The sequence below is a fragment of the Mustela nivalis genome (genome assembly GCF_964662115.1).
Source record: "Mustela nivalis genome assembly, chromosome: 7".
NCBI lineage: Eukaryota > Metazoa > Chordata > Mammalia > Carnivora > Mustelidae > Mustela > Mustela nivalis.
In genome coordinates, this window is record NC_139026.1 from 88,007,060 (window position 1) to 88,033,507 (window position 26,448).

Below are 26,448 nucleotides of genomic sequence, written 5' to 3' on the forward strand. Positions count from 1 at the left end.
ATCGAGCCCCGCATCAGGCTCTCTGCTCAGCAGGGAGCCTGCTTCCTCCCCCCCCCCTCTCTCTGCCTGCCTCTCCACCTACTTGTGATCTCTGCCTGTTAAATAAATAAAATCTTTAAAAAAAAAAAAAAAAACAAAAAAAACAAGCCAGCCACTCAGTAAGGTAATTTTAGCTGGGTCTATATCCCAATAATGTCAGTAAACACCAAGTGAGTACCTGATTCTTAGAACAGTAACCTGTTTCTCTCAATTTTCATCCATTTCCCTGACAATGAAGCATTGCATAAGCCTTAATGTACATAAGAACATCTGGAAATATTTTGATAATCTGAATATTCACTAAATGGAAAACTGTCCTGAGATGAATACTACCATTGGCAATTTTGCCAAGACCTCAACTACAGAAAAGTCTGGATTAGGAAGACTGTTTTTCTATGGCTAAAAGAAAATAGAATTAAAAGAGAAAACGTCTCAGACTCATTTATCACAATCTTTTAAGTTAACTGGTAGTCTCTGTATGGGACATACAGGTATCTCACTAAACGTGTCTTCAACCAAATCCTTTGTTTGGTAATATCCATACTTTTATCTGCTCAGTATTTTTTGTTACTATTATGCATATTTAATTTTTTCTTAACACATAAAACCATAAAATATAGGCACTCCCTTCCCAGCAGGCACAGAAAGGAAAAATTGGGAGTCTAAGAACCTTTAGAATCAGACCTGAAAATTTCCTTACTTAGCTTATGAATTCAGGGAATTGGGGATAGAGTCACTAAAGAAGTTGAGACAGTAGAAGAGGGTTGAAGCACTTTTAATCACAGAAGAGTAAACAATAGTATAAACCATTAACGGCTCACCCAGTGGCTGTTGCCCTCTGCCAGCCCTCAGCGCACCCTCTGCCAAACCCCCCTCCCTGCGTACCATTTAGTAAAGAGCAGGGCATCAGTAGCTGTCCCTGTAATTACCAGGTGGTAGGAAGAGCATCTAGTTAGAGGCCACGAAAAATCTCAGTCATCTCATCCACAGTTGTGTTTCTGTACAACTTCATGTCAAATATTCCAGCTCCAAGGAGGAACAGTACAGAAACCTGGAGCTGAACTTAACCGTTCCTTTCAGATGGCCAGAGCTTCGAGAGCCATGAACAACAAGGGAGGGGACAGCCCAGAGCCAGCATTATCAAGATGCAGCCAAATCTGGGATTGAGGTGGGTTCAAAGGGGGGGGCGTGAGGCCCAGTGGCCCTAGTCTTGAATTGTGCCCCAACCCAGGAAATGAAACTCGTGCACATGCACAAATGCATATGCACACATACATACACGTGCATGGGTGCACACGCACATGTACACACACACACACACACACACACACACACACACACACAGCAAATAACATTACTGAAGGAACCTGGCTATTAAATACAAAATGGCAAAGTTTTTTTTAAAAAAGTGAAAAATATTTGCTTCTTTCATTCTCCTCAGTGCCCTGCAGACCCCCTTGTCACAAGTGTGTAGACGTGGGGAGGCCCGAGAGGAGTAGGCTGCCTGTGGCCCTATGAGTCCATGTGTGCTGTGGTCCCCACACCAGCCACCTTACTCTTCAGCCCAGTAGCTGCTTCCCATATGACCATTCACCCGATTGGCGCCATTGCTGGAGCTGCTGTCACAGGGGCTTTTTGTGTTGGTGGTCACGTCTTCTTCCTCCGAGCTGCTTTCCACGTCACTGCGGTCATCCTTGGACACCTGGGTGGGATGGGGCCAGAGGTAGAGAAAATGAGGACAGAACTTATCTGCTACTGTAAGGCAGATTCCAGCCCACAGAGCCCATATTTTGGCCCTGCTCCCTCCGTGGCCCATTTTTCTGGTGGCACCTGACTCAAAATACTGTCCGGGCCATGGCTACAGCTGTGAATATCCTTTGCCTTTTTCTTGATTTCTCCCTCATCATCTTTGTTCCCAATGGGACAAGAAGTTGGGAAAGGGGTGTCTCTCAGCCCGAGAGAGAGAGCTGAAGTCATTCACTGAATCTGCGTGGACTCCAGGCGCTCTTTTGCCTCTCCCACCTCAAACACTAGAAAAGACCAATACAAACAACACAGGTGGCTGTCATCATTGCCTCTATCTTCTGGCGGTAGTGACCACTGGAGTTACTCATATTGGTCATCCTGACTTTTGTTTATTCCTTGAGCTGATCCATAACTAGGCCTTTTTCAGTCATTCTACTGGACTCAGTACCCTATGACACCAAAGTATTTCCAGTTCTCTTCCATGGACCATAAAAAGTAAAGAAGACAAACCCAGTGAGACCTGCCAGACTTCTGATTTCCAGAACTGAAAGTCTGGGGTGTTTTAATTTATATTTTATAATATAAATAATGGGGTTTTTAGATTTATATTTAAGTAAGCTCTGCATCCAGTGTGGGGCTTGAATTCATGACCCTGAGATTAAGAGTCGCATGTTCTACTGACTGAGCCAGCCAGGGGCACCTCAAGGTGTTTTGTTAAAAGAAGAAAAATTAAAGGAGAGAAGGGAGTGAGAAGGGAACAGAGCTATAAATGCCGTTGCCAAGGAGTGGGGCACTTGCTTTGGTTAGTTCTAAGACTGGCTTATTGCAGCTGTTACCTCTGAACACAAGCAAATGATTACCTGACCTTTAGGAAATTTCTACCAGAGGGCAAAGTCTATTTAGATTTGAGGTAAAGGGAGGCTCAAAGAAGGGAAAAAATAAGAGTAGATTCAACTCTTGCCTCCATTTAGGAACAAGAATCTGGCAAACTGAGCTCTAGTCAACAGTGGCCTCACAGGGTCAGGAGAGAGGCATGCTCAGAGACAACATGGGGAACAGGAAGGAAAGCAGGAAGGAAGAGAGACACGTTCAAACCGACATGCTTTATTGAACGCCAGAAGCACAGATACACTTACATGCAAGAGATGAAACTGTCCAGCTCCCACCAGGCATAGGAAAAAAGAAGGAGGTGAGAAAAGAGTGGAGAGTACAGAGTCTGGGTCTAATCCTTCCTGGATAGGTCACCTGGTCAGGAAAGAAAAGCAGGGGAGAAGAGAGATGTCTGGTAGCCCAGAAGCTATAGCAGGATGCATAGACACGCTGAGCAAGTTCTAAAACCAATTGCAGCCATAAGGAACAGGGACACAACAGATCATATATGCCTGGGTTACATGCCATCTCCCTTTCCCAGACTCAGTGTCTCCCCTGGCAGAGCCCCTCCCCCTCGGCACTCTGTATTGCTGAAGGCTGCATCCCGAGCCCACTGGCAAATCCCAGCCAGACTGCTTCCGAACCTCCTCACTCTAGCTATGAGTGTGATCATTAAATGACCCCTCTGTGTATTCTTGGTCTCTCGGCACAAGGTGGGTATTTGAAATCCTAATTACCCATCTCATTCAGGATCACCACTTGATACAACAGTGGGATGAAGCAAGTACTTAGCCCCACATCTCGGAACACCACAGTGTGGTCATCTTGCGATGGCTTGTGAACTATCATGCCATTCTTAGGCAGTCAAACATTGCTGCTTTCAAACAGCTTATAGTTTAGAGCTCTAAACTAAACTCTAAACCTTTGAGAAAAGGTTTCCATGCTAGAAAACCAAAAATATGAAATACACTGAAGCAGGGAGGTGAGGGGTAGCAAGGGGTTGAGGCCATCTCGAAACACAATACTGTTCATTATTTAACCATAGTCATTCCCAAGAGACAGGAGGAAGGCAGACCTTTCTCCTAAATCTGTCTTTTTTTTTTTTTTTTTTAAATAATCTCTGCACCCCATGTGGGGCCCCAACTCACAACCCAGAGATCAAGAGTCACATGCTCTACTGACTAAGCCAGTCAGGTGCCCCTCCAAGTCATGTCTTAACAGGTTAAACACTTAGAGAAAAGTCAAAAACTCTGGAGTCCTAAGCTTTCTGCTTTCTTGGGTCTACTTGAGTACTGCAGCTCACTAAGCTAGATAGAGAAGGTCTACTAAGTAATGTCTATCTTGCTATCCAGCCCCAAAGAAAGAAGCCATCTTTCCTCCTCACCTTTCCTCGGATCAAAGCTTTGAAAGCAATTCGTACAATTAGGTAGGACCAGATGATATGAAGGACCTGCAGGATCAGGAGAAGGCCATTGAAGAGCCACCAGGAGGGATAAGGCCCGATCATCTCCCAACTCTCAAAGAAGGTCGTGTTCAGAATCCTAGAAGAGGAGGCCAGTGGTGAGATTCTAAAGTCAAAGCCAGGACAGGAATGAAGCTCAGTTCCCTAGGAAGCAGAACCCAGTAAGCTTTTTCTCTCTCTGTTCTAACAGTTGAAATGCCAGGGATATTCATCCACAGTGAAAAAATATAAAGAAAGGGGGCCTATGAAGTTTTTGATCTTAGGAGGCAAGGAAAGATAGGTAAGTCTCAGGAACTGATGGGTTAAGTCGTATCATTAATCGTTTCAAATATGAATCGTCTCACAAAACTGGGGCAGCAGTTTTAATCATAATCGTAACCATTACTCAGGCCCTTCGGCACAGACAGGACAGTCGGTAGTTGATTCCCTCAGACGAAAGAGAATCCCCAACCTACAGTCATTGGCTTTGTACAGAGCAGTGAGGGTGGAAGTGAGAGTGGTGTGTGTGTTGGTTACAATGCGGGAGGCCAGAAGAACAGGAAAATAAGAAGAGAATTTTGCAGTCAGTGCAAAAGAAGGCAAAGGAATTACTTAGGCATAAAAGGAGGGCTATTCCTCAGAGGAGTCTGGAAAGCCACAGGCAAGTGAGCTAGATATTCTCAGCCTGGATCACATCTTCCTAGAAATACTGTGCAAGGGAAGTAAGGTCCTGGGAGAGTCCATCGGTCAGGTTAGGCCCAGGATAAGGCAGGGCAATAGGGTGTCTGGTGGCCTGTTCCCTAAACTGGCAAAAGGTATCATTAGCTACATACTGACCGCAGCTCCATGGCCCTAACACTTACCAGAATGGGTAGATTCCTAGACGAGTGACCACAAAAACAGCACTGAAGATCACAAAAAGGGTGTCACAGAGACGCTGATATTTGGCATAATTGGCCAGTTTGGCTGCCTGTAGAAAGGAAGAGAAGAACTGAGTTGGGGGTGGGGGAAGAAAAGAACTGAGCTGGGGAGAAAGCCAGTTCTCTGACACAAAGGAGGGAAAAGAGGAATATTGAGGAAATGGGTTGGTCGGCACGGCGGCGGGGTGGGGGGGCGGAGGAGAGAAAGAGGAATAATGTGGAAACAGAGGTTGGACGGGGGGTGGTTTACCTCCAGCAAAAAGTCTGAGGCATCATGTAAACACATGATCAGAGTCCCCACCCGAACCATGTTGTTGATGTAGGAAAAGGTGATGAGCCCAATGGTGGCCAAGTGATGCACAAACATGATCAGGAAGTCCTAGGATGGAACAGAAACAGCAGAGGCGGGTAAAGGCAAGGCCATAGAGGTTCTATTTTGTTTAAACACTCCCTTATGAAGCACCCTAGCATTCGACCCAAGACTCTACACCAGTAACTGACCTATAATCTATGTTAATATAGCTCCAAGCATGGAAAATAACCATTCTGTTTGGAAGTTGCAGAATATGTAGACCATGTATGCTGACCTGACACTTGGAAATAATTTCCCAGGTGGTAATCAGACCTATAAGCAGTATCTTTGAGATTCTAAGACTGTTCTGATGAAGGAAATTTCAACCAAAGGGACTTAACAGGAGAGGTCTGTGGGGGGTGAAGCTAAACTGTTCTAAAAAGTTGCAGAGGGGCGCCTGGGTGGCTCAGTGGGTTAAGCTGCTGCCTTCGGCTCAGGTCATGATCTCGGGGTCCTGGGATCAGTGCCTGTCTGCCTGCTTGTGATCTCTGTCAAATAAATAAATAAAATCTTTAAAAAAAAAAAAAGTTGCAGAGAAATACTAAATAATCTATCTTAACTGTAAGCAACTTCTGCTTTCAGATTTAAAGCTCTAGTTCAAATGCCAAGTTAAACTTGGAAAAAATCTCTAAATACCTGTTATCAGACATATCTAATACTTTTCAACCCACTGAGGGACAGAGGATGGGAGAAGGCAGGTGAATTTGGGTCAGAGAAACAGGGATGAGAAGTCTGTGCTCTCTCCACATAGATATAATGGTAGGTTTTAGTTCTTGAGCTGGATGGGTTAATAGGTATATGTTCCAGTATGTTTTAAAAGCCACATATATATTATGAACCTTTTTATGTGTCGTGTTTTAAAATAAATTTTTAATAAAGGGACCTGTGTTTCCTGACCATTGGAGAGTGAAGGGCATCTGAACTGAGTACGGAGCTTCTGGATTATACAAAAACTAAGAACCCAGATTAGTGTCAATCCATTCCCATAAATACTAACCCTGGTTTTCCTTACCAAAGGTAATCATGAGTTAGTGACAGATTAACGTTAGAGCTGCTGGAACCACATTATGTCAGGTGCATACCAATAAAAAGTGAAGATTCTGTCCTTTCTGTCTGTGTATAAAAAACTTAAGTCATTTCTAACTTTGTCACTGTGTAGGCAAGTCAACTCACTTCCCTGAATCTCTGTTTCCTAAACAATAGCAAGAAAACAGTAAACTAAGTCATCTAAAACCCCTTCCAGTTGACATTCTTTGAGTAGCTGGAGTTACCAAGAAGGAAGAACAGAGAAAGAGCAAGGATCTCTGATGTAAATCAAAAGCCAGATCTTGCTTTTTTGAAAGCAGGCCTCTTCCTGGATGAGGCCTTGCTATCCCCAAGTTCTGACTAGTTTCCAGAACTTTATACATGTAAGAACCTTAGAGAAAACTAAGGAAAAGGGTATGCTTTTTAGCTGGTTAACTGTTCTTATCCTGGGCTGCCCAGAATGCTTCAGATACACTTACTTCATCTTTGGTTAAGTCTCATTTCTGAGAGCATTATCAAGACCTAACAGTCTCATCAAACCTACTTTCTCCCTCTTTTGTGGTCCCAGGCAGGCCAGAAAATCCAGAATAGCAATCATGGTGGCTGCTAGAAAGGAGGAGGATGCAATAAATTAGCATGGAGGGAGGCAGTGTCCTTACCTTCCGTTTAATGTCTATAAACTGAGAAAACATAAGAGACCAATAGAAGGCCAATTCCATGATGTAATAGTAATAAAGCCCACTTGTGAGAGGCTGGAAAAGAGAAAGTAGTTAGAATACCAGCTAGTCAAAAATTCATTCCATCTTCACAACTTCCTGTTTCAGAGGACCAATCCCCAAAATTATTAGACACCCTAGGTCTTCCCCATCATCTTCTAAGATCTGTACTAGCTGACAGGCTTTGGATTAGTGTGGAGAATTAAACCTCTTCTCTGCCCCTCCACATACACATTTTCAGCTCACATCTTTAGAAAAGATCAGATAGGGTTAACACACAAAATAGCACAATCAAATCAGTATGTCTAGAACTCTGGACAATTAGTGCTGATTTTCAGGGGATTGAAGACACTCAAGTCTTTTCTTCTATCCTGTTAGCAGCCCCTGACATTTTTCTAGTAATAGGTTAGAACCAAGATACTTTTAAGGGGACTCCAAGTTACCCTTGATTCAAAAAGATCACCTGAATCAGAAAGCATCTCATTAAGTGCCAGGAAGCTGCTTTTCTTTCCACCCCAATTAGTGTGAATATAATAGGGAATCTGGAACAAAAAGATGGCTGGACTTCACTGTTATGGGGGGCCCCAGAAATAGATACCCTGAATATATGACTCAAAGAGACTCAGCCCCTAATCCCTCCAGAATACCAAGAAGACATGCTATCTGCCCTGAGACTGCCCTGCCTACTGTACCTTCCACACATAGATAAGGCCCCTGTCTTGAAAGCGCTCAGACCATACCTGATATGGATAGCCACGCCAGCACTGTTGGATGTCCCAGAACCAAGGTGACTAAGAGAAAACAGATAATCCAGGTTAGCCTTTAGGAGTCAACCCTGGCTTACCTATAAATCCCTTTCTCTATACTAGGAGCACAAGAGAGATGGGGAAGAAAAGGGAATTCTTGACGGAACCGATGGGTCCTGAAAGGCTCAATAAATGGGTAGGTTTTTCTTCTAAATCAAGATAGTGTTATTACAAAGAGAAAAACCATACTTGGAGGTAAATGAGAGTACGGAGAGCTCTAGGATAGTTTTTGGAAATATCAACATCTAGGATATGGGAAATAGGGAAGCAGGAAGACAATGATTCCGTCTGACAACGGAGAGACAGCTCCATGCCGAAGATTCAAAAGTCAAAAATAATTATCTCTGTTGGAGTTTCAATTATGTTCTTTAAGGAATTTGTCTATTTCATCTAAGTTGTTGAATTTATTACTATGAAATTGTTCATAATATTGTCATTATCCTTCCAACATCAACAGGATCTATAGTGAGAGCCCCTTTTTCTCCTGGACAACGATCATTTGTTTTCTCTTTTTTATTCTAGAAGTTTAACAGCTTTAATTAAACCTTAAAAAGAACCAACTTTTGGCTTTATCAGTTTTCTCCATTGTTTGTTTAATGCCTATTTCATTAATTTTTTAAAAATTTAAATTCAAGTAACTAATATATAATGTATTATTTGTTACAGGAGTATAGGTCTATGATAGATATTTCATTAATTTTTTTATCTTTTTTTGGTTATTTCTTTCCTTTAACTTACTTTGCTCTTCTTTCTCCAGATCTTTTTTTTTTTTTTTTTTTTTTTAAGATTTTTGTTTATTTATCTGACAGAGATCACAAGTAGGCAGTGAGGCAGGCGGGGTGGAGGGGAGAGCAGGCTCCCCACCAAGCAGAGAGCCCTATTTGGGGCTCGATCCCAGGACCCTGAGATCATGACCTAATCTGAAGGCAGAGGCTTTATTAACCCACTGAGCCACCCAGGTGGCCCTCTTTCTCCAGATCTTAAAAGCTTATATCATTGATTTTAAAGCTTCCTTCTTTTCTAATATAAGCATTTAAAGCTATAAATTTCCCTCTAAGCATGCTTTAGCTGCATCCCACAAGTTTTGGTAGACTGGGTTTTCAGCATAATTCCATTAAATATTTTCTAATTTCCCTTGTGATTTCTTCTTTAATTCATGGGTCATTTTCAAAAGTTTAACTTGCAAATATTTTCTTGATATCTTAATATTATTGATTTTTAGCTAAATTCCATTATGGGCAGAGAACATACCTTATAAGATTTCAAAACTTTAAAATTTACTGGGACTTATTTTATGGCCTAGCATGTGGTCTGTCTTAATTCACATTCCATGTGCACTTGAAAATTATATATATTCTTCAGCTGTTGGCAGAGTGTTCTCTAAATGTCAATTAGGTCAAACTGATTGTGTTGTACAAATTTACATCCTTAGTAATTTTTTATCTAATGACTTGGTCAATTATGAAAGAAGAGTATTAAAATCACCAACAATGGTATGGATTTGTCCAGTCCATTCCTTCAGTTCTGCCTCTTTTTACTTCATGTATTTTGAAGCCTCAGTTATAACATTTAGAGGAAAATAGTGTGGTATAGTGAAAAACAAAAAACAAAAACCAACCACCATGGAATTGGGAATCAAAAAGCCTGAAATTTGGGGTGCCTAGGTGGCTCAGTAGTTAAGCATCTACCTTCCGCTCAGGTCATGATCCCAGGGTCCTAGGATGGAGCCCCATATGGGGCTCTCTGCTTGGTGGGAAGCCTGCTTCTCCCACTTCCCCTGCTTATGTTCACTCTCTCGCTGTAACTCTGTCAAATAAATAAAATATTAAAAAAAAAAAAAAGCCCTGAAATTCTTCACCTCTAATAATTAACTAAAAAGCAGGAATACTACCAGTTTTATCCACTTTAAAGGGTTACTGATTCCATTTCTACAACTGTCTCCTCCTTAGAAGAACAGGATTTTTGTCAAATGATTTACAGAGCATCACAGACTATGCTGATTAATCAATACTATACCTATACTACACTATTACAATTAGTACTATTATCTCCCCTAAATAAGGGGAGAAACAGTAAAGTTAAGAAGTTATTGAAGTCAGACACCAGATAGAAGACTATCTATCTAGCATATACACCTGGGCCATAGGCATTATAGGAAAAATAAAAGGGGAGGAGGAAAATAAAGAGCTAATGGTATTTAACTTCTATCTCTAAACACATAGGCATGATTAGAATCCAGTAGCACACCACAGACAGTTTAGACTTACCGACCAGAGAAATTTAATTCCGTAGCAGAATATAGATAAATAGAAAGTGAATCTCCACCTGGGTGGGCAAAGAAGAGAAGTTAGATGAATATTCACTCAAAAGAAAGTCTTTTGAGGCTGAGGAAGTCAAGACAGCAGACTTGGAGCTCAGACAATTATGGGTGAGAAATAAGGTTAGTTCCCAGAGGGGCATCTGACTGGCTCAGTCAGTACAGCATGCAACTCTTGATCTCAGAATTTTAAGTGTGAGCACATCAGCCATAGAGTTTACTTTAAAAAAACAGTAATAATAAATTAAAATCTTAAAAAAAAAAAAAAAAAGAGAGAAGTTCCTAAATAGGGATGAATACTGTTACCTAAAAAGCCAAAATGATAGAGACATCTTCCAGCTCTGTTTAAAAGACTTCCACAAGTGTATACTGGCTTTAATCAACTTTTCTTCCATACACTCCCTAATGATAGTGCCTAATATTTTTTTTGCATGACAGTGATGAATTGTATTCTATATCCAGAGGATAATTAGTAAAACCCCAGTGAAATGAAATATAGTATATCCAGAAAAGGGATGTTTCCCACCAAAATGTCATTTTAGAGCAAGCTGGTACTATCTCTGCCGAGGTGTACAAGGGTGTGCCTATCTACCTACATGAATGCAGTTAGAGGAATGCCCTCCCAGTCTGTTTGGGAAAAGGGAACAAAATGGAACTACAACATTTAGCTTAGTGGTAAACATATTCAAGACACTAATGGTGACCAGTCTTCTAGTTCTCTTCTTTCCTGCCTATAATAATTTGAGTTAGCCTCTACATCCACTGACTACTGTCCTACCAAAAGAAAACCTCAGTCCGGTCACACCCTACCCTTCTCCTCACTCCCCACCTCCCTATGCACACCTACATGCTTTCACAGAACTTTGTGAGCGTTGGAGGCTTGTCCTGATTCCTCCGATGACGAAACCAGCATTGGATCTTTCGGACATCCCAGTCCAGTTGCTTTGACAGGCCTTCCAGCCTCTTCTCATCAGGATACTGTAGATGTATGACCAGAGTCAGAACATCCCTTTTTCTTTGATCCTCTCATTAAATCCCTCTGACTAGCTGAGTGGCAGAGGGGTGATAACTACAGCAGTTTAAGGGATGTTTGTCTTTCTAGATTTCATCCCCAAACTCATTTTTAGTAAGAAGTCCTATTTTACATGATCAAAGACCTTTACCTTTATATACTTCCTTCTCTGGTCATCTCCCTCCAGCCCAAGTTGAGTGAAAAAAGCTATTAAAAATCCAAGCTGCACAGGCTATTGGTACCCTTCCTATCTTGATTATGCAACTGGATAATGACGGAAGCTGGAGCAGGGATAAATAAAATCAAGATGTGTCTGGGAAAGGCAGGACTGTGGTGGCTAGTAGGCCTAAAATTCAAATGTATGTAAACTTGACTTATTTAAGGGATAGTGACCCAAAGATATTCCCCCTGACAGGATAAAGCTCTCCTTTTAGTTATATGGACTACCCATCCTATCCCTACCCTTGGAGATACCTGCTCTCCACCCTCCCCTTCCCTGTGGAGCAACCCCTCACATGACTCGTCTTCTGTTTCTTTGCCACTTACCTTGGTAATAGATATGAACACCTTTTCAAGGATGGCATTGGGTTGGGCCGGATAGGGACCACTGTCCTGGATGCCAACATGAAGTGCACAGGGTTTGGCAATAAACCTGTAATAAGAAAAATCCAAAGCCATTTCTAAATATGGTTTGCTAAGCACAAAGGAAAGATCCTGATTAGGGGACTGATGGGAGGCAAAAGGGAAAACACTTGGCTGGGAACTAGGACTTGTTGATTTGGTCCTGGATTCTTGCCACTGACTCACTTGCGAAGTGACCTGTTGATGAAATATTAGAATGTTAAGCTCTCTTTCCATTATTCTCTGGCTTCCCTAATCACATCTTGTGCTTTAGAGTCAGAAAGACCTAAGTCAAACCTATCATTTTATCTACCAGTCTACCACTTACTGCCTATAGGAACCTCTCAAAATCCATTTTTTTCATCTATAAGATGAAGACAACATCAACATCCTTGCAACTCGATATAAGGGCCACAGACCAAAAACACAATTAGTTTTTCCTATAAGCCTTTTGGAAATGTAGAATCTCAGACTCCATCCCAGACCTGCAAAATCAGAATCTGCAGTAACAGGATCGTCTGGCGTTCTTCATATGCCCATAAAAAACGTTAGCAGCAGGATGCCTGGGTGGCTCAGTTGGTTAACCTGCTGCCTTTGGCTCGGGTCGTGATCCTAGGGTCCTGGGATCGAGTCCCGCATTGGGCTCTCTGCTCAGCGGGGAGCTTGCTTTTCTCTCAGCCTCTGCCTGCTACTCTGCCTGCTCAGGCTCTCTCTTTCTCTGACAAATAAATAAATAAATAAAATCTTAAAACAACAACAACAACAAAAAAAAACGTTAGCAGCACTGGTCTACTTTATAAAACCTATGTAAGGTATTCAACGAGACAATGTATCATGAAGACCATGGCACAAATGAGATTCTTTTTTTTTTTTTAATTTTATTTATTTATTTGACAGACAGAGATCACAAGTAGGCAGAGAGGCAGGCAAAGAGAGAGAGAGGAGGAAGCAGGCTCCCTGCTGAGCAGAGAGCCCGATGCGGGGCTCGATCCCAGGACCCTGAGACCATGACCTGAGCCGAAAGCAGAGGCCTTAACCCACTGAGCCACCCAGGCGCCCCACAAATGAGATTCTTAATAAACAGTAGATTTCCTTACATCAGAAGATCAAGAAGATCTTAATTGGAGGGCCCTGGAGAACTGAGACTGAGCTCTTCCTAAATACAAATATCCTACATCTCCCTCACCTTCCTGGCTAATCAAAAGGTTATGTAAATACTTAGAACTTTCAGTAGCCTGGAAGAAAGGAAATTGGGAAGGGTGAGAAATAAATTACCTATTAATATTCAGTTCTATTCCCAAATCTACCACTAATAAGCCATATAAACAGTCAAGTCACTTAACTCTTGGGTCTTGGTTTCATCATCTAGAAGAAGTAATAAGGTGATTCCTAAGATTTTTTTTCTACATCTATGATTCCATGGTATTATCACTGATTGTACTTAGTTTTTAACGTGTAGATCTTTGAAAATTAAGGAACTGTTCTTTGGTTCTTCAAGAAAGATCTCTGTAAGGGCACTCTGTAAGGGCTCAGTTGATCACTCTTGATCTCAAGGTTGTGAGCTCAGGACCCATGTTGGGCACAGAGTTTACTCTAAAAAGAAAAAAAATCTTAGGAAAATAAAAAAGAGGGGTGTCTCAGTGGGTTGGTCGGTTAAGCATCTGACTCTTGCTCTCAGATTGTGAGTTCAAGCCCCGTGTTGGGCTCCACACAGGGCATAGAGACTACTGAAAGAAAGAGAGGAGAGAGAGAGAGAGAGCATGCGAGCTCTCTTTTTCACAACGATAAACTTCTGTGAGCATTAGCGCTAGGAAAGGCTCATGAATCATTTTCAGGATAAGTCAAAATCAGTTTTAAGTTCTCTTCGCACGTTAAGGAGTCCCAAGATGAAAATGAGACTGGGAGGCATACAATGGAGTGCTCTTGACCTATTTTCTTGATCTGCATTTGAATCCAGAATTTATCTCTAAGGGAGGGACTGAGAATAAGAAACTATTATCTTCCTCTGTGAGAACTTTTTTTTTTACCCTTATCATCAAAGTTACTGAGCCATGGAGAAATATTTATTCAGAGCACAAAGTCAGCCACATCTGTAGTCTATTCTCCCCTTTCACACAGGTGGTGCAAAAGTTTCATTCGAAGGCCAACACTAGTAGATACTTTAATTTCTATTTCCTGGTATATTATTCTGTGTACAAATATTTTAGCACCCCACTCACGTTTAAACTCCTTATGAACACAGAATATACAGGGAATATTGTTTTTGCATTTACCAAGGTTCTGTGTCTGTGTCTGTGTCTTTGCTCTGTAACTGACAAGTGAGAGGTCTTACAAATCCTACCACTGCTCTTTTGGAACTCCAGAGGAGTAATTAAGGCAGTCATTCTTTGCTTTTGAGTTTGTGCTATATGAGATGAAAGCACTGTCATCTCTCATCTACATTAATTACAAGAAGAGGTACATCCAATAACAAAAACAGCCTTTCCAATTCCTACCCTTGCTCCCTGATCCAGGGCTCTTTCTCAATTCAGAAGCAGTCAGGTGATTAAAAGGCCTCGAGTTAGAGTTTACCAGCTACAGGACTTGGTGAGTTACTCACCTATTGGAGGGAGATAAAATCTACTTCACAGGGTTATTTTAAAAATGAAATGACATGATTCATGCCTCACCCAGTACCTGATATTTAGTAAACATTCATTAAAAGGCAGCTGCTGTTCTTCTTATTATTTTTTAAGGCAGCTATTATTATTTTTACCAGAACAGTTCAGTCTGGGTTCTCACTGATGGTGTCTTTGGCATAAGGCAAGAAGAATTAAGAAATCTTATTTCAGGGGCGCCTGGGTGGCTCAGTGGTTTGGGCTGCTGCCTTCGGCTCGGGTCATGATCTCAGGGTCCTGGGATCGAGCCCCGCATCGGGCTCTCTGCTCCGCAGGAAGCCTGCTTCCCTCTCTCTCTCTCTGCCTGCCTCTCTGCCTACTTGTGATCTCTGTCTGTCAAATAAATAAATAAAATCTTTAAAAAAAAAAAAAAAGAAATCTTATTTCATACAACAGGGACAGGTTTGTACCCTGCTCACCTGGGTGAAGCCAAGATAATTTTTTTTATTATCTGGACCTTGGAGTGGACTTAATATCCTAGAGCTGTAATTACCTCATATCCTGACCTTATTAGTTCACAGAGTGCAATGAAAGATAAAGTCACTGACATCTAGTCAGTTATACAACTACAGACCCTAAGAAAATTTATCTATTTGACAAATACTTGTGGAGCACCTATATTGTGCTACAGTGTGAAGCACAAAACCATAAATAGGGGCTTACGATTGCAAAAGAATTTTTTTTCTGATAAAAGTTAAATATATAGATTTATTTAGGTTCCTAATGAATCACCTTAATGAAGAAAATTGAAATTAGGTCTTCATCATTTCTGTTAGATAAGCACTTATCAAAGCAAGACATAGAGACTCCTAGGGTTTCAGAGATACTTTCAAGAGGTCTATAAGGTCCAAACACTCTCGTAACAAATCTATAACTTCAGAATCATTCTTTTCTCTCTCATTCTTTCATGAGTGTACAGTGGAATTTTCCACAGGTTACATGACATTGCAATAGACTGAATGCAGAGGCTGACATGGGAATACAGCTGCCAAGTACAAATGAGACTTACAAAAATGTAAAATAATACGATTCTTATCATAATTTTTTGTTTTGTTTTGTATACGTGCTGCTGAAGCAAGCACACATTTGCTTTGTTTTGGAAAATATTTTTCATGAGACATCAGTTATATTACCAATATAATCAATTTGTCATTTATTTATTTATTTTTTAAATGTGTTTATTTGACAGAGATCACAAGCAGGCAGGCAGAGAGAGAGAGAGGAGGAAGCAGGCTCCCCGCTGAGGGGGGAGCCCGATGCGGGACTCGATCCCAGGACCCCGAGATCATGACCTGAGCCGAAGGCAGAGGCTTTAACCCACTGAGCCACCCAGGCACCCCTCAATTTGTCATTTATAAATGAATTAATAAAAATTATTTGTTTTAGGGGCGCCTGGGTGGCTCAGTGGGTTAAGCCGCTGCCTTCGGCTCAGGTCATGATCTCAGGGTCCTGGGATCGAGTCCTGCATCGGGCTCTCTGCTCAGCAGGGAGCCTGCTTCCTTCTCTCTCTCTCTCTCTGCCTGCCTCTCAGTGTACTTGTGGTTTCTCTCTGTCAAATAAATAAATAAAATCTTAAAAAAAAAAATTATTTGTTTTAAATTTCCATTTTAATTTCTAAAGCAGCCCATGTTGGTAGCTGTTCTCCAAATAAACATAAACTCTCTCAGATCCTTACTAATTTTCAGAATGTAAAAGATCCCTGACATCATAGTTTGAAAATTGCTATGCTGGATGACAATGAGAAATCAAATTTACCTTGTGTTTTTTTTGTCCTCCCCAGGATCAATCTGTTGCCCAAGTTTTAAAATAATTTAAAGACCAGACTTCCCCTTGCCTGCAGGTCTGAATTAGTAGGCATTCAGTGGCCTATAATGAATGGTAAGCTACTCCTATCTACCTGCCACTCCAGGAACACGAGTCTAGTGACCCAACCTGATTATAACATTTCTGTTCTGCTTTGTAGACATCATTTCATTCTGCCCTTTTCCTGCCCTGCAGCTACATGGCAGTGGCTGAATGAGGTCTGAGTTTATTAAGATGAATTACTTACTACTTTGCTTTTTCATACCAAAGACGGGAGCTCTGCTAACAATTCTATTTTCCTGATTCACTGCAACATCACTGGTGGACATATACTATAAACAAATATATTTTAAAGTACAGATCAAGCTTTTTAACTGGTATATCATGGCAAGTAATATATTTGGGCTATATTTACCCCGAGATACTGCTCTTAGCTCTCAGGCTGATCCATGGGGCCTGTGGTAGCTAGGTAACCTTAGTCTGTAGCCTCTGGTCTCATATACCTCAATGTGCAATACACAAAATATTTTCTATATGTGCAGCAACATTATTAGGTTGGGAAGCAGTGGCTCAGATAAATTTCTGGAAAAATATAAAGTGTCAGAATTTACATATAAAAAAAGAAAAATAACCATCAAAGAAATCAAAATAGGGAATGAAGGGGAAAAATACAATAAAAAGAGAAATGTCTTATACAGACTGATGAGGATGGTATACATTAGGTAATGAGTGACAATATCTGAACCTGAATGTTACCCACCCCCCCACACACATACGTGGGAAGAGAGATAAGGTTTTTTTTTTTAAGATTTTACTTATTTATTTTAAAGAGCACAAGTTGGGGTGGGGGAGGGGGCAAGGAAGAGGCGGAAGCAGGCTCCCTGCTGAGCAGGGAGCCTGATGTGGGGCTTCATTTAAGGACTCTGGGATCATGACCTGAGCCTAAGGCAGATGCTTAACTGACTCAGCCAACAAGGCACCCACTCCTGTCCTTTTTAAAGATTTTATTTATTTTAGAGAGAGACTAAGATGTTTAAATATTCTTTTTTTTTAAAGATTTTATTTATTTATTTGACAGACAGAGATCACAAGTAGGCAGAGAAACAGGCAGAAAGAGAGGAGGAAGCAGGCTCCCTACTGAGCAGAGAGCCAGATGAAGGCTTGATCTCAGGACGCTGGAGTCATGATCTGAGCTGAAGGCAGAGGCTTTAACCCACTGAGCCACCCAGGCACCCCTTAAATAAAGATTCCTAAGGCCAGAGAAAGCCTGTTTAGAGAATTTAATCCTTAGGTACACAAGCAGCATTCAAAAATCTTGCCCCAAGACATATGTACCCCCAAGAAGCAAATGCAGAGTCCCACAGAAAACAGATTCCGAAATTCCCTTCCCTTTGCAACTGAATTCTTAATAAACCAATCACATTAAAAATTTGAGTGGCTTCTGTAGGATGGAAAGAGGGGAAAGTAAAAAAAGACATTCAGGCAGCTGGAGTAGGATGTATTAAAGTAAAGATAAGAAACAAAATATGCTTAGAGAACTATGCAATGTACAAATTTGGGGCTGGCAACAGGGGCAGGAGAAAAAGCTATACACCAGATCACAGGTGCCTTGTATGTTATGCTAAGCGTGAACTTTATCCTATGTAGAGTCATTGGAGGGTTTTAGGCTGAGGTGGAGAAGAGATAGATTTGTGTATTAAAAAAGGAGTGTCATCAATTAAAGGCCACTGTAAAAACTCCATGCTGTAAGTGATAAAGCACTGAACTAAGGCTATAGAAATGGAAAGGAAAGGATTGATTCCAGAGATGCTGAGGAGGTAAAACTAATAGTACCTGGTGACTGAAGAGATGTAGAAGGCAAAATAAAGAGTTAAGTGTTCCCTATTTCTGGCTTGGGAGACTTGATTATGGTGTCTCAACCAAGTAGAACGTAAGGTAAGAAAGCAAATTTGGGAGTAATAGATGAATTGTGTTATGCTGAATTTGAAGTGCCTATGGGAACATTGAAATGGAAGTGTCTAGTAGGCAAATAAACTTGGAAAGGGGCTTAACACACACTCTCTCTCTCTCTCTCTCTCTGTCTCTCTCGGACCTGAGAAAGAAAAAACAAAGAGCAAGAGAATGAGAATATAGGGGGTAGCTAAAATTGTGGCGGTGCATGTGATTGCAACAAGAAAGGAACACAAATTGAGAAGAAAACCAAGGTCAGGATCCTGAGAAATACTATCGTAAAAGGTGCAGTTAGAGGCCACGAAGGCCAGGGGTAGAATTGTATCAAATGAGGCAGAGATCAAGACAAGGATTTCAATATCCACTAATTTGGCAACTTGGAGATCTGTGGTAACCTTCACCAAAGAAATTCCAGAAGAATAAAGACTCTAGAGAGGGTATATAAGGAAGAAGAAGGAAGTAGAAATAACTGATTCTTAAACATCTTGACTGAGAAGGGAATCCCTTCAATTTCTGGCATCAGAGTCACTCTATAAACTAAGATTCCTGTGCTTCATATCCATTCTCTTCCTGATCAGAAATTTCATTCTATTTATTCTTTTTTTTTTTCTCTCTATCATCTTCAGCCTCACTATTTCTTTCTTCTTGTCAGAACTTAAACACACTCAAGTTCTTCTCATCTTTAAACAGCTCTCCCTGCCCCTCATACCCTCTGGCACTCTCTCACCTCTGACTATGAAGTTCTTGGAAAAAGTTCTCTCCTCAAGCCTTCTCTTCTAACTCCCACTCATTCCTAGCATTCATCCCCCTCTCATCTGGTCTCTGTCCCTACACTCCATTGGCACTGCTCTTGCCAAAGCTGTCAACAAGCTCCCTACTGTGAAATCAAAAGGATGCTTTTCAGTCCTCTATCTTATCTGACCACTCGGCATTATTCTATGTTACTGACCCTGCCCTCCCTCTTGAAATGCTCTTCTCTTAGCTTCCTTACTGCCATACTCTTCCTAGTTTTCTCCCTCTATCTCTCTGGCAGAACTAGACTACTTGGTATACACTGCTAGTTGAGTCACCTAGACATGCTATTTAACTTTCTCTATGCTCCCATTTTCTCACCCCGTAAAATAAGGATAAACTAACATCCACCTACTTCATAAAGTTACTATGAGGACTCAACAACGCTTAGCACTCAGAACAGTGCCTGGGACCAAGTAAGTACTTATTAAATGCTAACTACTGATATTATCAAATACTATAAAGCTGTCATACCTCTTGTCTTCTGTTGGGCTCCCCCCGCCCCCACAACCCCTGCCTTTGCTAAAACATGCTGTTTCCTCAGAGTTCTATGCAGGTTCTTTTCTTACTCTACACACTCACCCTGCTTGATCTTATTCAATTACAGCAGGAAGTCTCAAAGTACAGTCTATAGACCCCACAGGGTCCCTGAGATATTCTCTAGAGGCCCACAAAGCAAAAACCATTTTTGAAATAAAATTTCCTTTGTTACTGTGCTGAAATTTGCAATGATAGTGCACAGCAATGGAAGGTAAAATTTACAGTGCTTGAGAATAAATCAAGGCAGTGGCAGCAAACTGTAGTAGTAGTTTTTGTGTTCTTCCTTGCTATATGTCCTCTTAGTTATTTATTTTTAAGCCAGTTCACTTAAGAATGTCCTCGTTGAAGCAATACAAATGATTGATTTTAATAAATATCAGCCTTTGAGTGTATTTTTAAAAAGCATTCTGTGATCAAATGGGAAGTACACAGAAAGCACTTTTGCTGGACACCAAAGTATACAGTTATCTTAAGGAAACACTAGTTCAACTGAGTTCTGTGCTCAAATGAATCACTTTCTTCACAGAATACCACTTCTACCTGAAAGAATGGCCAACAGACAAACCAAGGTTATTTGGATCTGTGTTTCAGGAAACATTTTATTGAAAATGAATAAAATTAAGCTTTTCATGACCCCCCCCCCCCAAAAAACTAGGAAAAACAAAAACAAAAACAAAAACAACTAGTGCCAATGATAAAATTCAAGCTTTCAAGTGAAAATTAGAATTTTGGAGAACTTATATCTACCTTTGAGCTTGACAACTTCCCAGTGCTTCAAGCTTTCATAAGACTGGTTCTGATGAGATTTAACTAATATGATTTTTTAATATTATATAAAGGAATGTACTGACATTTGGGAGATCTATATAACACTATAACACAATGAATCAGTATTTTTCTTTTTTCTTAATTGAAGTACTTTTATTTTATGTACAAAGAGTTAGCATGAGGGGCGCCTGGGTGGCTCAGTGGGTTAAGCCCGCTGCCTTTGGCTCAGGTCATGATCTCAGGGTCCTGGGATCGAGTCCCGCATGGGGCTCTCTGCTCAGCAGGGAGCCTGCTTCTCTCTCTCTCTTTCTCTCTCTCTGCCTCTCCATCTACTTGTGATCTCTGTCAAAAAAATAAAATCTTAAAAAAAAAAAAAAAGAGTTAGCATGAAAGTAAGTATCTTAGATATCTGCAGTTAAGGTAGAAGACCCATTCAAGAAGTTCACTTAATCCAACTTACTTAAGCCTATATCCTTCACAGACTGATGGAAACAATGGTGGCACATACTGAGACTGTATTTTCAAGATCATACCACGCTAGTTTGAGCAGATGTGGCAAGCATGAGAACTTTTTTTTAAAAAATATTTTTATTTATTTAAGAGAGAGCAAGACAGCAGCAGAGGGAGATGGAGGGAGAGAAGCAGGCTCTCCACTGAGTAGGGAGCCTTATGTGGGGCTTGATCCCAATACCCTGGGATCATGACCTGAGCTGAAGGCAGATACTTAACCAAGTCACCCAGGTACCCCAGGGATGAGAACTCTTGCCAGATTTCCTCAGATGACTCCAGTAGAGCTACTGGTAACCCATCTTGCTCTCTTGGATGCAACGAGGCAAAGTGACCAATTCTTGACAGCCATTCAAAATTTAAGACAGACTAATTGATTTTAACATGAATGAAAAGTTCATTGATAGGGTTTCAGATTTCACAATGCAACCAACATTTAAGAAACTACTACTTAGAGACATGTGGGTGGCTCAGTCAGTTAAGCATCTGGCTCCTGGTCTCAGCTCAGGTCTTGATCTTAGGGTTGTGAATACAGGCCCTATGTTGCGCTCCCCATTGGGTGTGGAGCCCAATTTTTTAAAAAAGAGAAAAGAAACTACTACTTGTGTTGTGGTGTTGTATCAAAGAAAAACTACTTCTCCTTTCCAATGACATATTTGTGTGAGGCCAGCTTTTATTTATTTATTTTTATAAAATTTTTTTTAAAAAAAGATTTTATTTATTTATTTGACAGACAGAGATCACAAGTAGGCAGAGAGAGGAGGAAGCAGGTTCCCTGCTGAGCAGAGAGCCCGATGTGGGGCTCGATCCCCGGACCCTGGGATCATGACCTGAGCCAAAGGCAGAGGCTTTAACCCACTGAGCCACCCAGGTGCCCCCCAGCTTTTATTTATATACTTCAACCAAGAGATTGAATCACAAGAGATTGAATGCAGAAGTCAGAAAGAAGAATCCAAAAGAATCCAACTATCTTCTATTAAAGCCAGACATGAAAGAGATTGTTTTCTCTAAATATTTTTGAAAATGATTACTTTTATAAAATGTTATCCACATTAACATGTAACATGGCTTACTGTTACTTTTTTTTTTTTTTTAAGATTTTGCTTATTTGAGAGATAGAGTGAGTGAGAGAGAGCAAGCACACGAGCAGGGGAAGAGGAAGAGGGAGAAGCAGATTCCCCACTAAGCAGGTAGCCTGATGCAGAGCTTGATCCTAGGGCCCCGGGATCATGACCTAAGCCGAAGGCAGATGCCTAACTGAATGAGCCCCCCAGGTGCCCCTATTACTGTTACTCTTAATGAAATAAAAAGTACATTTCTTAAATTTATCAACTTTCTTTTTTTTTTCTTTAGATTTTACTTACTTACTTGCCAGAGAGAGAGAGAATGAGCACAAGCAGGGGGAGTAGCAGGCAGAGGCAGAAGCAGACTTCCCGCTGAGCAAGGAGCTGGATGCTGGACTGATCTCAGGATCCTGGATCATGACCTGAGCCGAAGGCAGATGCTTAATTGGGACACCACCCAGGTGTCCCTCAACTTTACTTTCAAATATGGAAAAACTAATAGGAATAAGGGATGCTCAATAAATTTTAAGAATGAAAAAGAATGCTGAGAGCAAAAATTACTAAATTATACTAATACTATTCATTTGTGTGCTGATAACTCCCAACCATACATTATTTTGTATATCCCTTATACATATGCACCCACGTCAGGGTATTTTCCTGAGTAAATTCTTTAATACACACACACACACACACACACACACACACACACGAAGATTTTATTTATTTGACCGAGAAAGACACAGCAAGAGAGAAAATACAAACAAGGGGAGTGTGAGAGAGAAGCAGGCCTCCTGCCAAGCAGGGAGCCCAACATGGGGCTCAATCTCAGGACCCTGGGACCATGACCTAAGCTGAAGGTAGACCCCTAACAACCGGCACACCCAGATGCCCCTATTTGTTATATTTTTAAAGATTTTATTTTTAAGTAATGTCTACACCCAACATGGGGCTTGAACTCACAGGCCCAAGATTAATAGTTGCATGCTCAACCAACTGAGGCAGCCAGGCACCCTTCTGAGTAAATTCTTGAGGACAGAATTTGCTGTCTACCAACAACATGTGCTATACACATTTGTTGTACTTACATGTATATTTTTTGCAGTTTCTTTTGATGACTATTTTTTTTAATTGACAAGTTTGTTCTTTTTTTTTTTTTTTAAGATTTTATTTATTTATCAGAGAGTGTGCACAAGCAGGGGGAGCAGCAGGCAGAGGGAGAAACAGGCTCCCCACAGAGCAGGGAGCCTGATACAGGACTCTATCCTAGGAATCTGGGATCATGACCTGAGCTGAAGGCAGAAGGTTAACCGATTGAGCCACCCAGGCATCCCTGGCAAATCTGTTCTTAAAGCAGGAGCAGATGAAAAAGAAAAGACCTCTATGATATATATTACCCTAAACCATGGCAAGGCATGCACTGGGATTAATAGCAGACTATTCTTCCCTCCTTCTCCCACTTTCATCAAAGTTATCTTCACTTACGCCTATAACAGGGCCTTAGAGTATTATGATGACTAATACCTGTGTAATCTGATGTAACCTACCAGGTACTGTGATGAGAAGGATCACATTGTATGTTTCTACTTTAAGCAAATACGTTAAGTTGTATAGGCACTTGCCCATTTATTATTATTTTTTAAAGATTTTATTTATTTATTTGACAGAGAGAGAGAGAGAGATCACAGGTAGGCAGAGAGGCAGGCAGAGAGAGAGGGGGAAGCAGGCTCCCCGCTGAGCAGAGAACCTGATGTGGGGCTTCATTCCAGGACTCTGGGATCATGTCCTGAGCCGAAGGCAGAGGCTTTAACCCACTGAGCCACCCAGGCGCCCCTCACTTAACCATTTAAAATAGATAAATTATGTGTAAAGATGGGGTACCTGGGTGGCGCAGTCCGTTAAGCATCTGCCTCTTGATTTTGGCCCAGGTCATGATCTCAGGGTTGTGAGATTGAGGCCACGCACCCCCACACCCCGCCCTACCTTGCCCGGCTCTGGGCTGGGTTAAGTATTGGGCATACAGCTGGCTTAAGATTCTCTTTCTTCCTCTTCCCCTGCCCCGCCCCCTCCCTTAAAAATTTAATAAAAAATTAAAAAGATAAATATCTGTAATGAAAGAAATGTGTGTATATAGTTGGAAAGGGAGAAATTCTTTTGCTGTTCTTTAGCCACACTTTGAGAACTGCTGCTCTACAGCAAGTAAAATATTCACTGGCTACTATACAGTGATACTACAAGTTAGTCTTAAATTGTGTCTACCTGAAACATTTTAACATGCATACTGTATGTAATTCTTACTATCTCAAGACTTATGTCCCTTATAGTGTAAGCAGTTACTTAACCAACTGAGCCACCCAGGTGCCCAAAAATGGGGGTTTTAAAATGTAAATCATTTTCTGAATGATATAAATGATGTAACAGGCTATTTTGAGTAATTAGTGATGGATCAGCAGTCTAGCCAAGAACTGCTCTGTAGTTTTGCTTTCCTGCATATGGCCTCTCATTGAGTAGTTGATCTGTAAACAAACAAGTTTGTCAAGTAGTTAAATGTACATGTGGTGCTGCAGAGCTCCGATAAGACATTAAGAATAATCACAGTAGGGGCGCCTGGGTGGCTCAGTGGGTTAAAGGCTCTGCCTTCAGCTCAGGTCATGAACCCAGGGTCCTGGGATCAAGCCCCACATCAGGTTTTGTGCTCAACAGGGAGCCTGCTTCCCCCTCTCTCTCTGCCTGCCTCTCTGCCTACTTGTGATCTCCGTCTGTCAAATAAATAAATAAAAATCTTTAAATTAAAAAAAAACAAAGAAACCATTTTTACCACAATTTTTAGAAAAACCTGTTCTTTAGAACGGGGATCTGATATACTTAGGATGGATCACCTTCTCGTCCTAAAAAAAAATGAATCAAATGTGAATTTACATTAAAATTCTTTTCAGTTATAAATATTTGTTTGAATTACTTATCAACACTGGTCAGGAGGAATATAATACACACCACATATATAATTTTAAATTTTCTAACAGCCACATTCAGAAAGGGAAAAAGGAAACACATAAAATTAATTGATATTATGCTTCGTTTAACCTGATATATCCAAAATGCTATCACATCAATATATAATCAATGTTAAAATTTGAGATATATTACATTCTTTTTTTTTTCCTGCACAGTCTTCAAAATCTGATGTGTATTTTACACTTAGAACACATCTAACTAACACATCACATTTGGACTAGTCACATTCGAAATCCACAAAAGCTAGTGGCTACTGTACTAAACAGCACAGTTTCAGATAATTCAGAGAGAATTCCTCACATCTAGGAAAATTGTTTTTGTTTCTAGGAAAACTGATTTCAAAATTTGTTGTTGTTGTTGTTACAAGTTATTATGGTTAACTCCTTTTGTAGTAACATTTCTTTTTTTTTTTTTAAAGATTTTATTTATTTATTGAGAGAGAGAGAAAAAAGAGAGGCGAGAGGTCAGCAAGAGAAGCAGACTCCCTGCCTAGCAGGGAGTCCAAAGTGGGACTCAATCCCCGAACTCAAGGATCATGATCCGAGCTGAAGGTAGTCACTTAACCAACTGAGCCACCCAGGTGCCCTGCAGTAACATTTCAATTAACTTCCCCGAAGATTAAGGTGTGAGTTCAAGCACAAAGTGTCCAAAACTCAGTGAAGAGCAGCTTTCATCTGCCTAAAAATACCTCTGGAGAGGAAGCCAAAAAGAGGTATATCTCCCTTTCCACTCTGTAAGAAGGGTGCAGATTTCATTTGCTTGCCTGTTCTTCATTAATTTCTTCTTAACCCATCTAGGGTTAGTTTTCTGAATCAGGAAGTGGTTAAAGCAAATCTGATGTTTCTTTTCTGTGATGAATATATTGTCTCTAAGGATAAATCAGGAACCTGACCTCTAGCATTCCAGTATTCAGAGATTTCTGCAGAGTCTTAACACCCACTGCACACAAAGTGTTGGGGAAAGTAGCTTCCCCAGAGAGAGGATGGACACATAAGGCTTCTGACCGTCAGGAGCTTATTAAAAAGTGAATACTTGGGGCGCCTGGGTGGCTCAGTGGGTTAAACCGCTGCCTTCGGCTCGGGTCATGATCTCAGGGTCCTGGGATCGAGTGCTGCATCAGGCTCTCTGCTCAGCGGGGAGCCTGCTTCCTCCTCTCTCTCTCTGCCTGCCTCTCTACCTACTTGTGATCTCTCTCTGTCAAATAAATAAATAAAATCTTAAAAAAAAAAATGTTAAAAAAAAAAAAAAAGAAGTGAATTCTTAGATAAGGGCAGGACCATGTGACTGACCTTTCCAATCTTGCTCTGCTGGATCTGCAAACCTGATTGGATTCTGTGATTTACAACCCAATAACGCCCAAAAGAATACTTTTAGGGATGCAATGAAAGGGGCAGTCTCCCTTACAGCCTAGTCAGCAGCTTTGTGCATTTTTCCCAAAGCCTCTCTACCCTGTCTGAAGGACCCACTAATACTGGGTCACAATGCT

The 26,448-nt window shown here is 41.0% G+C and overlaps 1 protein-coding gene and 1 long non-coding RNA gene across 3 annotated transcripts in view; one reads left to right on the forward strand and one right to left on the reverse strand.

Moving 5' to 3' along the window:
* Positions 1-798: 798 nt before the first annotated feature.
* The window catches only part of CERS5 (ceramide synthase 5), a 30,013-nt gene continuing 4,363 nt past the window's right edge, over positions 799-26,448 (reverse strand). Inside the window, exons 2-11 of one of the 2 annotated variants that reach the window (XM_082741313.1) lie at positions 11,792-11,897; positions 11,081-11,211; positions 10,184-10,241; positions 7,851-7,901; positions 7,054-7,146; positions 5,267-5,395; positions 4,960-5,066; positions 4,040-4,196; positions 2,922-3,030; positions 799-1,741 (exon numbers count right to left, since the gene is read on the reverse strand). In XM_082741313.1, the coding sequence (XP_082597439.1) occupies positions 1,728-1,741; positions 2,922-3,030; positions 4,040-4,196; positions 4,960-5,066; positions 5,267-5,395; positions 7,054-7,146; positions 7,851-7,901; positions 10,184-10,241; positions 11,081-11,211; positions 11,792-11,897 (955 nt within the window). In that variant the 3' untranslated portion in view covers positions 799-1,727. The remainder of the gene's footprint in view (positions 1,742-2,921; positions 3,031-4,039; positions 4,197-4,959; positions 5,067-5,266; positions 5,396-7,053; positions 7,147-7,850; positions 7,902-10,183; positions 10,242-11,080; positions 11,212-11,791; positions 11,898-26,448) is intronic. The other variant, XM_082741312.1, reaches the window with a different exon arrangement.
* Positions 4,008-22,486, forward strand: LOC309869741. The gene is made up of 3 exons (XR_014314340.1): positions 4,008-4,215; positions 7,980-8,052; positions 22,237-22,486. It is a non-coding gene; the product is annotated as an uncharacterized lncRNA (long non-coding RNA).